Source organism: Mastacembelus armatus, chromosome 24 (genome assembly GCF_900324485.2).
Source record: "Mastacembelus armatus chromosome 24, fMasArm1.2, whole genome shotgun sequence".
Lineage (NCBI taxonomy): Eukaryota > Metazoa > Chordata > Actinopteri > Synbranchiformes > Mastacembelidae > Mastacembelus > Mastacembelus armatus.
In genome coordinates this window covers 11,764,369-11,779,268 of record NC_046656.1, presented here as the reverse complement: position 1 = coordinate 11,779,268, position 14,900 = coordinate 11,764,369, and the positions used below count along the sequence as shown (strand labels likewise).

General features: G+C 39.8%; 1 protein-coding gene across 4 annotated transcripts in view; it reads right to left on the bottom strand.

Moving 5' to 3' along the window:
- The window catches only part of nbas (NBAS subunit of NRZ tethering complex), a 146,092-nt gene that overhangs the window by 82,501 nt on the left and 48,691 nt on the right, over positions 1–14,900 (bottom strand). For all 4 annotated transcript variants that reach the window (XM_026319344.2, XM_026319342.2, XM_026319345.2 and 1 more), the window contains exons 27-36: positions 14,136–14,198; positions 12,303–12,425; positions 12,121–12,223; positions 11,894–11,971; positions 11,609–11,763; positions 8,415–8,527; positions 6,364–6,477; positions 3,362–3,475; positions 1,510–1,667; positions 202–285 (exon numbers count right to left, since the gene is read on the bottom strand). In XM_026319344.2, the coding sequence (XP_026175129.1) occupies positions 202–285; positions 1,510–1,667; positions 3,362–3,475; positions 6,364–6,477; positions 8,415–8,527; positions 11,609–11,763; positions 11,894–11,971; positions 12,121–12,223; positions 12,303–12,425; positions 14,136–14,198 (1,105 nt within the window). The remainder of the gene's footprint in view (positions 1–201; positions 286–1,509; positions 1,668–3,361; positions 3,476–6,363; positions 6,478–8,414; positions 8,528–11,608; positions 11,764–11,893; positions 11,972–12,120; positions 12,224–12,302; positions 12,426–14,135; positions 14,199–14,900) is intronic.

The following is a 14,900-nucleotide window of genomic DNA, read 5'->3' as shown; positions in this document are numbered from 1 at the left end:
TAACACAAGATTTACACCTCATCAAATATGGAGCAACAGAAAAAAAAAAAAAAAAAAAACACAAACCCTACAAAAGGGAAGGGGCACACCCACATAGGAATAGTAAAACAAGAGGCTCAGACAAAGAACAGATGTGCAAGCACATCAATATATAGAAAACATGTCCACATTTACATAAGGAGACACAAAACACACACAAACCTTTACAGAGTCTGTCTCATCAGCCTCTTGTCCACTCTCTGTAACAGGAGGTTCCATTTGATAGTTAACTGCCTGGTACAACACCTGAAGGAGAGAAAAGAGGAGAAAGAAATTATACAGTTTTATTATAGCCAAGCAGTCTGGATAAATTTCAAAGGTACTTAGTGAACAAAATAACAGCGTGATGAAGGAAGTTAGACTTTTCTTGAGCCTGTTTTGCGTTGGCCAGCTGTTCACTTGTCAAGCTGTCATTTTAACTTTAGTATATCGAGAACTACATGAAAAGCTTTTATTCTGTTGGTGTATATGCTCCCAACCTTTTTCACTTGGAACCCATTAACGCTAATTATTCATGACCTCCTATGTTGGTCTAGCTTAATCAAAGAGTTCCCTCCTCAGATGGATGCAGTTGTGTACTTCTGAAAGTGGTATTTCATGGTAAAAATGCACAATTGGAAGTATAAAATATTAAACATAATTAAACATGAATCGCTGTTCTATAGTATATAGGCAAACCACAGAGGGTAGTCTTAGATTGTTGCATTTCTGCAATTTGTCTACTGCTTTGATGTTTTGTCACATTTTTTTCTTCACTAGTTTTTCATAAAACCCTGCTAAACGCCTTTTATTTAACATTTGTCTCCTGGTCCTGAGATGCTTTCTAACACAGAGGTAAACTAAACGCAGACAAAGCTGCAGAAAAAAGGGTAAATAGTTTCAGTTAAGTAGCTGAATTAGACTAATAAAAGAAATTTAAGTCACTGAGTTAATTTAAGTTCAGTTGATCAGTTTTATTTGACTTTATTATTCTGATAATTCGTTCATTATTAAACTTACTTAAAAAATAATTTAAAAAAACAGGTTCCAGTTCATCAATTGTGAGAATTTGCAGCTTTTATCTGTTTTGTGTAAACTAAACATCTTTATATTTTGGACTGCTGGTCAGGCAAGACAAGCAATTTAAAGATGGCAGGTTAGTTTGCAAAATAAGCGTTGCATTTTGGCTATTTACCTCTGTCATGACATAACACTTTACCACTGTGATTCCAGAGTTGTGAAAACCTGTGTCACAGCTTTATTCTTTGAGATTATCCAGCATTAATCTCTCTGGAGCTACAGTATTACTCAAACAGGAATTACTGGATCGTACATCATGTCTCCCCCAAAGCAACACAAAATCAGCAGAACATTTTTAGCTTGGGACTACTTAAAGCAGAGAACAAGAGAGAATATATGGAACAATCCATATTAATCAGTATACAAATCAATTTTGGTCAAACACTAATGGAAAATGCAGCAGAGACTAACCTGAGTCTGTAGGTGCCGGGAGGCAGCCAGGAGGCCATGGATATTGTCAGGTGGACAATGGGTGAGGGAAAAGGCTAAAAGCTCCTGCCGGGCCTCCAGGTCTCCGTAGCCCTCACACTGACCGAGCAAACTGCACACCTCCCATGCTCGACTGTAACCTGGGGGAAGATGAGATGAAGGCAAACAAGGAGTCAAGGTAAGGTGAAGTGTAGCCAGATAAGAGAGGTAAGGTGACAAAAGCATGATGTGGTATTAAACTGAAGTGAAAAAGAGATAGCAGCGATTGCAAAGAAGAGAAATCAATAAAAAACATTACGCAGCATGAGGAGGTGGTACAAATATAAGGTCAACCTCGCAAATATAAACACGAATTTACTCTCTTCTCACACAAGCAACTCTCACACTGTAGGTGAGCAAACGTTTTTAGCTTTATCAGTGTCCTTCCATCTCTGCTAATCTAATCAGAGAAATAAGGCCCATCAGAAGTACAAGTATCAAAAGTACAGCACACAGTCATCCTGAATGGAATCTTACAATTGGTTGATCAAAAACACAGGCTATAATGCTTAAATATGACAGTTCAATAAAGTGTAACCTTCCGAGCCCCTGGGATATTAATACAAATTTCTACTGCATTTGTTTCAGCTTCATCACAATCACAAACCTACACGCCTCCATGGCTTCATTCTTACAAACAGATTCAATTATTCCCACTGCGTTCTCAGACAGAGAACACTGGTGCTTATCTGATTACACCTTCTCTTTCACCATGACACCTTTTTCTTATCCATACCGTCTCCTGATACTCAGAGCTGCGGGAAGACTCAATGAAATTCTATTCACTTTCATTTTTCTGTGGTGCAACACAAACCTGGTCAGACAAAAATATCATTATCACAGTGCTCACGTTAAATCTCTTCAGGGAATGTTTGAGGAGAACAGAGTCAAGATGGGAATATTATTGTGGCATCATTCTCCTTATAATTGTTCTGGTGAATGAACAGACACAAAAATCACTCAACTTTCATCTTGGCCCATTTTAAAATATAAGAAAAATTAGTAGTTTTGACCTATTGTTTTTGATATCATGTAATTTAATTTTGACATCAGGGGATCTGCCGATTCTTGTAGACACTGCTTAGAAGAGACAGCAAAACTAGATTTTATGGAGAGACCTTTAAAAATGTCTAACTGCCAATCTAACATTATTCCACAAACTATTAATTTGGTGCCATTGCCATTTCAACTGTTCGATCAGCAATAGTTGGACAGGCAGAAAATTTAAATGCCATTTCTTGTAACTGATGCTTTGGATAGTTTATTTTTTCCTTTCCTTTCATAATAAGTGGATGAGTAAAACCATCACTCTCACATCTCATCTCTAATGAGCACTAATTAGCACATATCTAGTTTGTTTATGTTAAAACAAGATGTGGCTTTGGATAGAGTTGTGTGTTGTATGTAGCAATTCTTTGGTTAACCCAGTAACTTGGAGTTCTCACATTACCTTCATTACCTTCTGACTGAAGATAATGAAAACAAAGACGTGTAGCTCTATTGTATCTTGATTAATACTGGTGTAATTCTAATTGCACAGAACCTTTGACAATGCATCAGTAGATGATTTGGCTGTGGGGAACACCAACAGGGCTCAGCAGTATTTGGAGATTCCTTGGCATAAAAAACAAATAAATACTATAAACCCTTCAAGCAGATAATGAACGTGTTTGGGAAGCACTACCCATTACAAGGATGTGAGTGAAATGAGAAAACGCAGTTAACAGGTTAAAGGGCTGGTCAGTTTGGGTGCACTTTATAATGCCTCTTTGTGGTTTCACAGTTAACTACATACCTGCAGCCATGAGGTCCTGGCAGTGGATGTAAGAGGCCTTGAAGTCCAGGCACTGAAGAGCCTGCTCTGCCAGCAGGGTCAGCACTTGGCCTTTTCGTGTGGCCTCATCATCTCCTACACACACACACACGCACACACAAATTCATTTAAGTAGACATCAGCAATAGAGAGATGCACACACACATAAAAGTGTTCTATGTTTTAAAAAGGTTTTTTTTTTTTTTTAAATCTTAAAATGTCAACATGTCAAAGCTAAACTAGCAACAGCAACCCTTATATAACACTTCTGCCTTAATACTAAAACTCCATCTGACTACACGTAGACACACACGCTCCAGGTTGCAACTTAAGGATGTCTAAATGTATTAGCTGCACCACAGACCAAGCCTGAGACTACATATTAATCTAGGTTTACCATAAATGAGGTTACTGCCATGTCTGCTCATCTCAAAGATGGAATATAAAATATTTAAAAAAAAAAAAACTATCCCGCTGTCTCGTTAAACAAGAATAAATCTCAGTTTGATATCTGAGTGTTTGCAGAGATTGTTTGTGGTATTAACATTCATGTGGCAGCTCAGGACAACCTTTGATCTGTGTGTAAGCTCAATAAGCAAAAAGGAGAGAACAGAACGATCAAAAGCTGCATGAGCAGAAACAGGACTTCTGAACAAACCTGTACACTGAAGATCAAAGAACAGTGACTGAGATGAAGACATGCAATGGCACTGGATTGGTCTATATATGTGTGTGTGTGTGTGTGTGTGTGTGTGTCTGTGTATGTACGCGCGCACACCTGGGTTTGTGTGCAAAGTGAACATTGGACAGAAATGCAGCATTTACTGCAAGGGGTGAAGAGGTGGTGGTCAAATACTTTCAGGGTTACTGGTGAAACGGTGTCTCTAAAAGCTGTCAAGACCTCAACATAAAGTAGGTTTGTGCGTGGTTTCTGTGAGCTTCTTCGTTCAGAGAGTTCATTTAGACCAAATGCTTTTATCAAGACATCCTCTTGCCTTATTTCAAGATGATCTAAATCAGACATCCAGGAAATCCAATTGAAGCCTTTACCTGTCCTTGATGGCTAATCAAAGGGTTGGATGAAAAAGGTGAGAAATGTCAGGAAAACAGCATATAGAAAGCACTCACTATGCTTAGACCTCATCAATACAGCACACAACATCATCATTTCCTGAGGCTCATTATTTGATCAGTGCCAAGTCATTCCAATTTGGAAAATTCTAATTATTGATTAATTCAGGCAAAAACAAGTGTTTTCTCCCGCCTCCCCATATGACTGAATCATTTACAGAGCGTTTCTGTAGAGTGAGGCAAGAACCAAACCCTTGGGTTTTTAACTGCTACACTGCTGATCCCGGCATTAAATATTCACCACAGAGGCCTGGAGCTATGCACCTTTCAAAAGCCTCCCCCCTGCATTTATTTATTTAAAATTTGTTTATTCCTCTACTCATCTCCCTCTGCTTCTTTTTTCTGAAGCCACACAGTGAGAGCTCCCTGCTGCCTGAATGGGAGCAGCATAGAACCAGAAATACCACAAGGCCAGTTAGCAGGTTTCCTTCAAATGGTGACAGGCTTCAGCAAAGACCAAGGAAGCTGCTTGTTAAGAGATGAAGGACAGAAAAGGCAACAGAGTCTGGCTCATATTTTTGAAGACGAGAAAGATAAAGCAAACATGGAGACAGAGATGCAGGGAGGCAAACAGTCAGCAATGTTCGTGTCATTTTGGCAGTCAAACTAAAAACAGGTTGGTCCTTTCCCACAGGTTGTTTACTCAGTGTTGTGAAGGTGGTAATGGTGGCTGAAAGTTGTTTTTTTTTTTGACTTCATAATTTCATCTAGGACTTTAAAAGCGAGACATGAACACAAACATTTGAAAAAAAAAAAAAAAAAAACTTGAATTTGAAAGTAGGAAAATCACATAAACAGCTTTCCCAACTCAAAAGCCTGTAATTACGATAACTACTAAAGAGAGAAATACTTACCTTAAAGAGATTAAATTTGCTTACTAAGACTGTAGTTGAGGCTAATCAGAGGGTTGTCAGTGTATAGAGCATTGCTTCAAGAGCGGAGTCCTCTTTAAGTGGAAGTGCTTTCAAAATGCATGGAGAATGTTTGATTATGCTTTTCCCTCTACTTACTGTACATAGTCAAACACTAACCAGATCATGTGTTTTGGTCTAATTTCACTGCTAAATCTTAGTGGCTAATACAAACATGTCAAAATGATCCCTTTTGACACATTAGATAAGAAAAAAAAAAAAAAGAAAAAGACTCAATTTAAGGTAAAATCCTAATTACAAAATCCTTTTTTGAACAAATCATACTAAGTTGCCCCCTACCAGCATGTGTCAGCTTTAAAAGAAGCTCAATACTTTTATCTGAGTTTTTCAAGTAACATGAGGCAATAAACAGCTTTAGAGAGGCTGAACACTGGGGAGCCTTGATGCTAAGTACAAACGCAAGAGCTCTGCATTTCAAAACAAGAAAAAAGGTACCAATCTTAAACTGCCATGTACATCTATATATCTAAGTTATTAATTTTGGTGTACAAAGATGACTTAACTAGAACTGAATCTTTGCTTGAATGTCAAAACAATATGAAATTTAAACACAGAAAATGGCTTTAGAGAGAACACAAGGTAGGGTGCCCGGAAAATGAAATTTGTTTGCTTCTTCAGGGTGCATGTATGTTTGTTAACTATTAATTATAAGTTTCTTTCTCATGAGAGAAATAAGTGCATTATCTTGAAAATACCTTCACATGCAGGGGAACCTCTCAGTACCTCGTGGGGGCAGTCCTTTCTTGCTTACTATTGCTAGCTTTTAAATGAAACAGCCACCGACTCTGGTTCATCGATCAAACACATATTGTAACGTGAATGTGAAATAAATGCAAAAAAAAATTAAAAAGAAAAGAAAAAGTAATTATGTGATAGGGTCAGTAGGTTTAGAAAATATTGTGTGTGTGTGTTTTCAGGTACCTGCCACTCTGAAAAGTGAGGCTAAATTCAGCAGAGTAGTGGACTGCTTGTAGGCCGTGGAGCAGTGGGCGATGCACTCTTGTATGATAGACAGACGGTCTGATCGCAGGCGCACTGAGCAGGAGAAAAGGTAGGAAAAGGGGAGAGGGTGTTAGATTTTTCTAACTACTCAGGTTACAACTGATAATACATGTGATTTAAAATAACTCTGTTGGCTCAACAAGGCATCCAGATCCCCGTACTGTATGCCAAGCAGCTGAACAGGAAAGGTTTGGGGAAAAAAAAAATGGATGCAGCAGATGTGAAACAAAATGATCAATGGATATAGACAGAAGGATGGCTCAAAGGTTTTAAGGGTTAATTCATAAAAAAAAAGTCAGAAGAAATACTACAATGCATCATACAACAATGGTCTCTGAAATGAATGCAAAGGACTAAATAAAAACATGCATCTCTGAAAGCATTAGTTTTTATTTAGTGTACCTAAATACAGCAACTTGTAATCTACTGGAAATGTCTCATTCAAGCTTGAGGATAAATAGTCATTTGTTGACATTACAGTATATGCATTTAATCTGCGAAGTTAAGTTGGAGCATATCAGTTCTTCCGAAGCCACAGGATTGCTGTACTATTTAGACATGTTTCAAACCTTTTCATAATTTGAGTTCAAGGTATAGACCCCCCCCAAAAAAAATAAATTTCCATATTTTTCTAAACTTGCACTGAAAACCTGAGAAATTGCATGTTTAGTGCCACCGCAGGGCTCTGTGCCTTCTCTGCCCCCTGCTGAGGAGCTATATACTCTGGCATCACTTTGGGCGAAGCCTAGAGGGAATTCTAGAGGCAGGGCTGTGTATATGAAGCAAGGCCATAGGCTCTGCAGGAGGGCTGCAGAAAGATTACCTATGCTCAGATTCTTGCACTTTATACTTGTGCTCATCTGTGAAAGTGGAAACTTATAGGGACTTTTACTTTTTATGAAAAAAAAAAAGTGTATTTATTTTCTGTGCATGTACCATATGTATACATGTGTCTTTGAGTCACTACAAACACAAGGGCTGTGGAGCCAGTCTGGCCCTGAGCACTGAAAATAGCCTTTAGTAATCACTGAAAAAAAAAACCCCATACAACACAAAAGAGCAACATTTTATAAACAGCAGTTTTACTACAACTCACTTCCTTTGATTATCTTGCTTCATCTGTTTTCCCCTCATTCCTTCCTTGTTTTACTTTGTCCTTGAACTGGCTCCTATTCTCACTTTATCTTGAATGCAAGAATAAGTAGGCAAAGGAGTAGAAAAAAAACCAGAAAAAAACAAGGGATTGGTGAGGCAAAGAGAGAAAGGAGGGGAAATAGGAGACAGAGATAGAGATGGCACTTTAAAACTCTCTCTGTAACAGTGGTTGTAGGCTGGCAGCTCAGTTTGATGAGGGCAAAGGAGGGACAGAGCAGAGGCATCTGGGGCAAACTACAACTTGGTTCACAGGGGAGGTGATAAGGGGCCAAGCTAGTTCATTCTGGCTCCACTGTTTCTTTTAAGAGAGAGCCATGCCTGGAAACTGCTGCAGCAAGGTACTGAAGTGGAGCCAGAGGAGAGAGAAAGCAAAAGTGTGGAGGTGAATACTGATTGGTCAGGTTTACAGATGGAGCAGAAATATAAAAACAGGACAACCATGTGTGTGTATGCAGCAGAAAACACATACACAGACAGACCAAATACTTCAGTCCTAATTAGGCCATCAGGCAGATGTTGTTTGCTCAACAGTGGATCCATAAATAATCATATGTTTAGATATAGTGGCAAGACCGAGTGACATATGGTGGGACAGAGGAAGTGAAAGAAATTAAGGAGACAAAATGGATGGTGCATAGATGAGGATGGTGGGGGACGGCACCCTCGCAATCTCAACATGTTTAAGCTCAAACTATAAACCCTTGAACTAATGACTCAGACTCTACAGTCGACAAATCCAAAAACAGTGGTAACTGTGGTTAGCTGAGCAAATTCTCTGCTTCTTCCCAGACACACACATAAACATGCCTTACTACCTTGCAGTGGCAGGATGCTGACGCTGAAGTGTTCCAGTTGGCCGAGGGCATTGATGAGGTCTAATTCCTCCTGGATGGCCGGAGGACAGTCTGTGATCAGCTGGAGACATGCCCTGACGAAGACATCAACCAGTTAACACATGTCTACCAGTCAGCTGCATTAATCTGATGACTTGGGGGGGGGGGGTCCAGGTAAGGAAGTCTAAAGTGAAATTTTGACATATGCTTCTTCAATTTATTGTGGACAATTTGGTGACAGTGACATCAAGAACAAGTTTGTCCTTTAAACATACAGCTACACCTAATTTAGCTTAGACTAGCACAAAGACTGGAAACAGAAGAAATAGCCAAAATGTCAAACTGTTCCCTTAATTATCAGGAAGGAAAGTTTAAATTAAAATCCATTAACATCACTTACATCTTACGTGAGTCAGGTGTAACAGCAGAGAAGCTGTGGCTCTGACAACAGGCCTCTTACATTTAATGTTGTAGAACTACAGAAAACAATGGTAAAGCAGGAGGACCTGAACTGATAATGTAAGTGGGGAAGCTTAAATGACTTCCACTTATTTCGGTGCAGATTTTCAAAGTTGTACATCGTGATCAGAAATTTGGTGCAACCGCTCAAAGGGATTTATTTATAAAGTCTAGACTAATTTGATGGATCTACAACAGGGGAATTTTCTCTTGCAACACAATCCACACTCATTACCCTTAATAGCATTATGTAGCACATCATTTAGCATATGTAACAGTACACTGAATGTGTGAGTGTGTGTGGCTCTTTAAAATGCAAGCAGATATTTTCTTAGTTTTTCATCACACGATTACACAGCAAAGCAAAAAAACAGATGAGTGTGAGCAAAGAGAAAAAAAAAGAAGAAATTATAAATTTACAAATAACATAAATCTCATATGAAACAACAGCTTAGTAGAGAGGAGCTTTGACATCAGCATCAGTGAAGTGGAGAGGAGGGAACGTGTCCCTGGTATGTTTGTTAAACAGAAATGCAGTGACTCACACTTTTCTTTAACCCTCATAGTGAGTGAACAAAGACAACCTACGAAGAAGTAGTGTCTCAAAACCATCACCATCATAATAAATAAAAAACATCCAAAACATACAACTTAAAAACACTATCTTCATATTGTTAACACACGCACACACACATTGCAAAACACTATCAACACAGCTTTGCACTCTCAGTATGGCTGGCATCTATGCCAAGAACAAGAGGTTTGTCCTGGCAAATGAAACCAGAGGAAAGGGCTGTGTATGGGTAAATGAGAGACAGAAAGAGGACCAGTTGATTATGTACTTGTCCTGTGGAGTGTCCGCAGGCGTGTTGTAGTGTGGAAATGGCCGTAGAAAAGGAAATTTCAATTTCAAAAGTCAGGCTGTACTTTGCAGCATGTACTGTTGTAATTTATAGACGAGTACTTTCTGTTGAACACAACACTTGTATAGCTGTTATCAATGAACACCATGGAGACCTTACTGTCCTTTTGACCAAACCAAGCTGTACACCAGCAAACAGCAGCAGTGTACTGACAACCCCCCCCCCATTTCCACTCCAGCTCTCTCCTACTCATACAAGGTCTTGTAAAATGAGCCTTCTGAAATATGAGCACCACAACCAGCAACAAAATGAATCATCCTTTTTGAGCATATATCTGACTCCTTCCAATTTTTTCTCCATAATGGTTTTTGAAATATGTGCGACTTTCTCACCAGGGTACGGGCAAGTTTGAAAACTGCAACCAAGAAATTGACAACTTTCATATCTGTCTAGAATAGAACTGGAAGCAAGTTTTTGTTTTTTTTTTTTAAACTGACCTGAAGTTTAAACAGCAAAGAAAGATGCAGAATGCTGAGCTGAAGAGCAAAAACACATTACTTCAAACCTGAGAACATTCTGTCTTGGCATGTTTTGATATTTCCCAGTTTCCCTTTGACCACCTTTAAACAGCAGTACCATCACAAATCATGAGAAATTAAATCTGTACAGGCAGTACAATTCACATCTTTTAGTTCCACCTAATGTTGAGCCCATAGTCACTAACTTTGTCAGCCATTTGGTGCTGGACAGGTAGCGGATAGAGGATTTATCTGGGCTTTTATATGATGAGAGTAGTGAGAGTGAATCAAATCACTAAAGCTATGGGCTGTAAAATAATAATGAGCTAAAAGATGCTAAAAACTTCCAGAGAACTGAGGAGAACCTCAGTGCTGGGTGATAATTCTCTGTGGGTTTGTCACTACATACAGCCTCTTTAATATTACAGTCATTCGAGCTATTGTGATTATAAAATAGTATTTATGTGTGTGCCTTCCTTCTGTGTCTCCTGGGTGATGTTGTAGTTGGAGGAGATCCCCACATTATTTTATTAAGCGCTTGTCTGTCCTTGTGTAAACTCTTGCACTGACTGCATATGTTCAGGACAAAGGCAGGTGCAGTTTGCATATCATGTATGTGCATGTGTCTGGTATTTAATACAAAGGAGCAGTTATTTTAATCTAAATGACATAATATACAGTATGCAACCAGTCTGTACACAATTTCAAAGCTACAGGTACATGTTCAAACAGTACTTTCTGTCATATACTATCTTAATTGCAGATCCAACAAACATACACACGCACACAGAGATGCACTAGTACACACAGTGGGAGTGTTACAATGGACGATGTTGTCCAAGTGTGTGGATGAGGTGGGGAGGGGTAGGGGGACTCTGTATTAGTTGCTATAAATGAATGACGACCCAATTACTGTCCCACTTCCCCACTAGGAACAGACGGTAAGATTAGACACCCACGGGCTCCCTTCTGAGATCCGAAACCAGCACAACAGAGACACACACTCACTCATGCTAATGCTTAAACTTGGTATAACGTTTGTGAAACATCCTGTAGGAGGTGAAAAAAAAACTAAAAAAAAACAAAACCTGCCACCTTTCATTTTTTCATAGTTGCCCATGTGAGCACATAAACATTCATCCACACAAACATAAATGGCATTCTCTACCTGGAAAAGCGTAAACCTGTAACTACACCTTAATATTGAATGTTTGCAATTTTCCTTCCCTCTTACACTTTATCAAAGTAAATGTAAAGTCAAACTCTAGCCCCTAAAAATAAATAAATAAATAAAACCAATTCTCATAAGCATGAAAATACTCATTTTGATCCTCACCTGGCCAGGCCCATGCAGGAGTCTGTCAGCGTAGTGGAGGAGTTGAAGTATTCTCTGGCAGCAGCCAAAACTAGTTCCACGCTGTTGTCATAAGCCACCTTCACAGCATAACTTTTACCCCGGAAAGACAAGCTGACAGGAACATCCTGGCTGACCTGGAAACATTAGATCAAAATCAAGAGATCACTGAAACTGCAGCATTAGAATTCAGTATGGGTGGTTTAATATTTGGAGACCCCACCTGGCAGCGGGATGTATGCTGAAGTGGAGTCAGATTTATTATACCTTGGAGCAGTGCATGAGCTGCCCTGCCAGGCGTATGTTCTCCACACGACTGGAACACAGCAGGGACTCAACAAAGACCTGCAGCAGTCAGGAGATATTACACAGGACAGACGCAGAAACACTTAACTCAACAAAGGTTTTAACATCATTTGATATTTTATTTAATCTACAAACTGAATTAAGAAGTTTAAAAGATGGAAACATGCTGTTTTGATAGGGTACAACACCTGGTGACATGACTCTGGTTTCAGACAGGTGTAGACGTTCTGCTGCATGTCAAGCAGGTCCTGCAATAGACCCCTCCACACCGTCTCACTCACCGGTGGGTTTCTAGACACACAGAAATGTGTAAATTGTATGTTCATGAGATCCAGCCAGCCAGACAGTGGATGCATCTGTGTGTCCATACTTGCGACCAGTGTGACGGCACAGTTTGACCATTAGTTGGTGGGCCTCTTCTTCGCTGTTCTGACTGTTCATCACATATAAAATGGGCTTCTGCAAACCATGTTTCTCCAGAATTTCCACCACACTTAAGTGGAGACACAAGCCATAAGCAATCAGTTATATATACAAAGACAAGGGAAATCAAAAAATAAAACCAAGGCATACAGATTTGAGCCACGTTAATCAACATGTTCTTTCGGTAAAGGACTTGACAGGCTGATCGGCAGAAGTGGGTATCACAATGGAAAATGCCAAAAGTGGAGAAATGCAGGGGAAAATTAAACCTTGAAATAACCATGAGAAAATACGGATAAGAAAGACAGAAGATGTGTATGCTCTAAGCTGTTCATTATGTTGGCAGCACAGAGTCATTTGCAAACCACAGTGCAGATGGAGAAAGTGTAGAGCAAGACTGAAGAGCAACATGATGAACTGCATGCCATCAAGACAGCACCTCTTTGTAAGTGTCTGTCTAGGAGCATGTGAACTGGCAGCCTTATATGACCAGGGGAGACAGTGAGAGAGTGTGTGTGTGTGTGTGTGTGTGTGTGTGTGTGTGTGTGTGAGAGAGACCAGCATGGCACCCCTAGTCTCAACAGGATCGTGCAGCTACAGATGTTCGCTCTCTGCAGCAACTCATTACCATAGTAAACAGGTGCTTGTGTGTATGTGAGTGAATGTCAGCAAAAGACAGAGACCGACAGCATGCCCCGATACTTACAACCATGAGTGTGTATTTGCTTGAGTGTAAATGTGTGTCTGTGTTTCTTGTGCACATATTAATGTGTATCCGCAAGTGGTAGTGACAACAGCTGAAAACAGCTTTTATTCTTGAGGCAGTCTGTGAGCACACACTTGGCAATGACTGCCTGATTCATCTGGATATAAGTGTGTGTGTGTGTGTGTGAGAGAGTGTGTGGGTGGGTGTTTCAGTCACAATGCTTCAGCACCAAATAAAAAGCAGGCCTAGGGTGTGTTTGTGCATGATTGTGTGTTTGTGTGTGTGTAAATACAGTACGTGTGGCTATGTGACTATAATGGCCAACAATAAGCTCAAACACAGGGTTTCCTGTTGCTCCTCATCATCATCTACATTCTCATCCTTTTCAGGCTCCCACTTTTCTCCTGCTTTCCTCCTTATCCTCCTTTCTTCCTCCATTCTTATCCTCTTTTTCCCCTCATCATTTTGTTTTATTTGGAAGTTTGCTCTTAGGGGAGGGATGGAGGGGAGAGATAGAAAGCGAAGGAGAGAAAGCAGAACATAGGTGATTTTACCCTATAACAGAGAAAATGCCCGAGGCTGTTTGAATACCATGGGGTAGAAAGGGGGTCCTTTGATATTGAGGTGTGTGTGTGTGTGTCTGTGTGTGTGTTGACTGTGCATCCATGTCTCTTCTCCTCCTTGGTGTTTTCCATCAGACCCATAATGGAGGAGGGAAATAAGCACTGTAACAAAGTGAACATTTCCCAGGCAATGAAGCATTAATCACTAAACTGAAGGGCTGCTCCAATCAGTAGCACTTTAAATGCCCAGAAAATGTGTACAGAGATGTATAGATGAAAAGCTAGACCGCAGCCTTAGTTTGTTCAAACAACAGTCCAAAACCCAAATATATTAAATTAAAATTGTTAAAGAAAAGAGGAAATGCAGCAAATTCCCCTATCTGAGAGCCTGAAACTAGCTTCTGTTTGGAAATTCACCTCTAATCTAGTCACCTGACTGAAGTGGGCGGACAGGAAGAAGAAGAGGAAAAAGCAGGAGTGACAGCTGTAAGATGAAACTGTGCTGCTGTACCTGAGGTGCTTCTCAAGTTTGTCCACCTGATCATGAATGGATGTAGTGATGTCTGTCTCTGGCCTGTAGGGTGACAAACAAACATAAAATTAGTAGTTACTTTTCTTTATGGCAAAACAAAACAGCAACTAAAGCAGAACATTAAGTAGACAACTCTAATGTATAGTATAATAAAGTGCATACTGCATATGCATAGGAGTGTGTATGAGTCCTACCACTGTCGTTGGACTGATTTCCCACTAAAAATAAAACCCCATGATGCTTTGAATTCTGGGTCAGATCGGCCCATCCTCCACTAGCGTAGTGACCCTGATGAAACAACCTTCTGTGTGGGTACGTTTGTTTTTTGTGAACACGCCATCTTGGCTTGTCAATCCATCCCTCTGCATCCTTTTCTTCTATTCCACTTCTGCTGCTCCACCTCCTGGTCTTACTCTTTGTAAATACCTTTTTCTGCCTCATTCGATTTCTCTCCCTCACTCACCACCTAATCCCCTGCTCATTTCTGCATTTCCTAGTCTCTAAGGGTGGACTCACACCGTTACTTTCTTCTGCATGGTTTTAGACCTAATTAAGATGTCTCGCAAAAAAATAAAAAAATAATTTGAAAATTGGAGTGAAGCTACTAGTCATTATTTCTCTCTCAGCTTACAAATCTTCAATATTCTATGCTGGGGAGGCAATTTTAGAGCTTAGTAAGTCAGAGAAATCACTCCTAAGAGAAATGTGAAGTTGAAGACATTGCATATACAGTGCAGCCTTGCA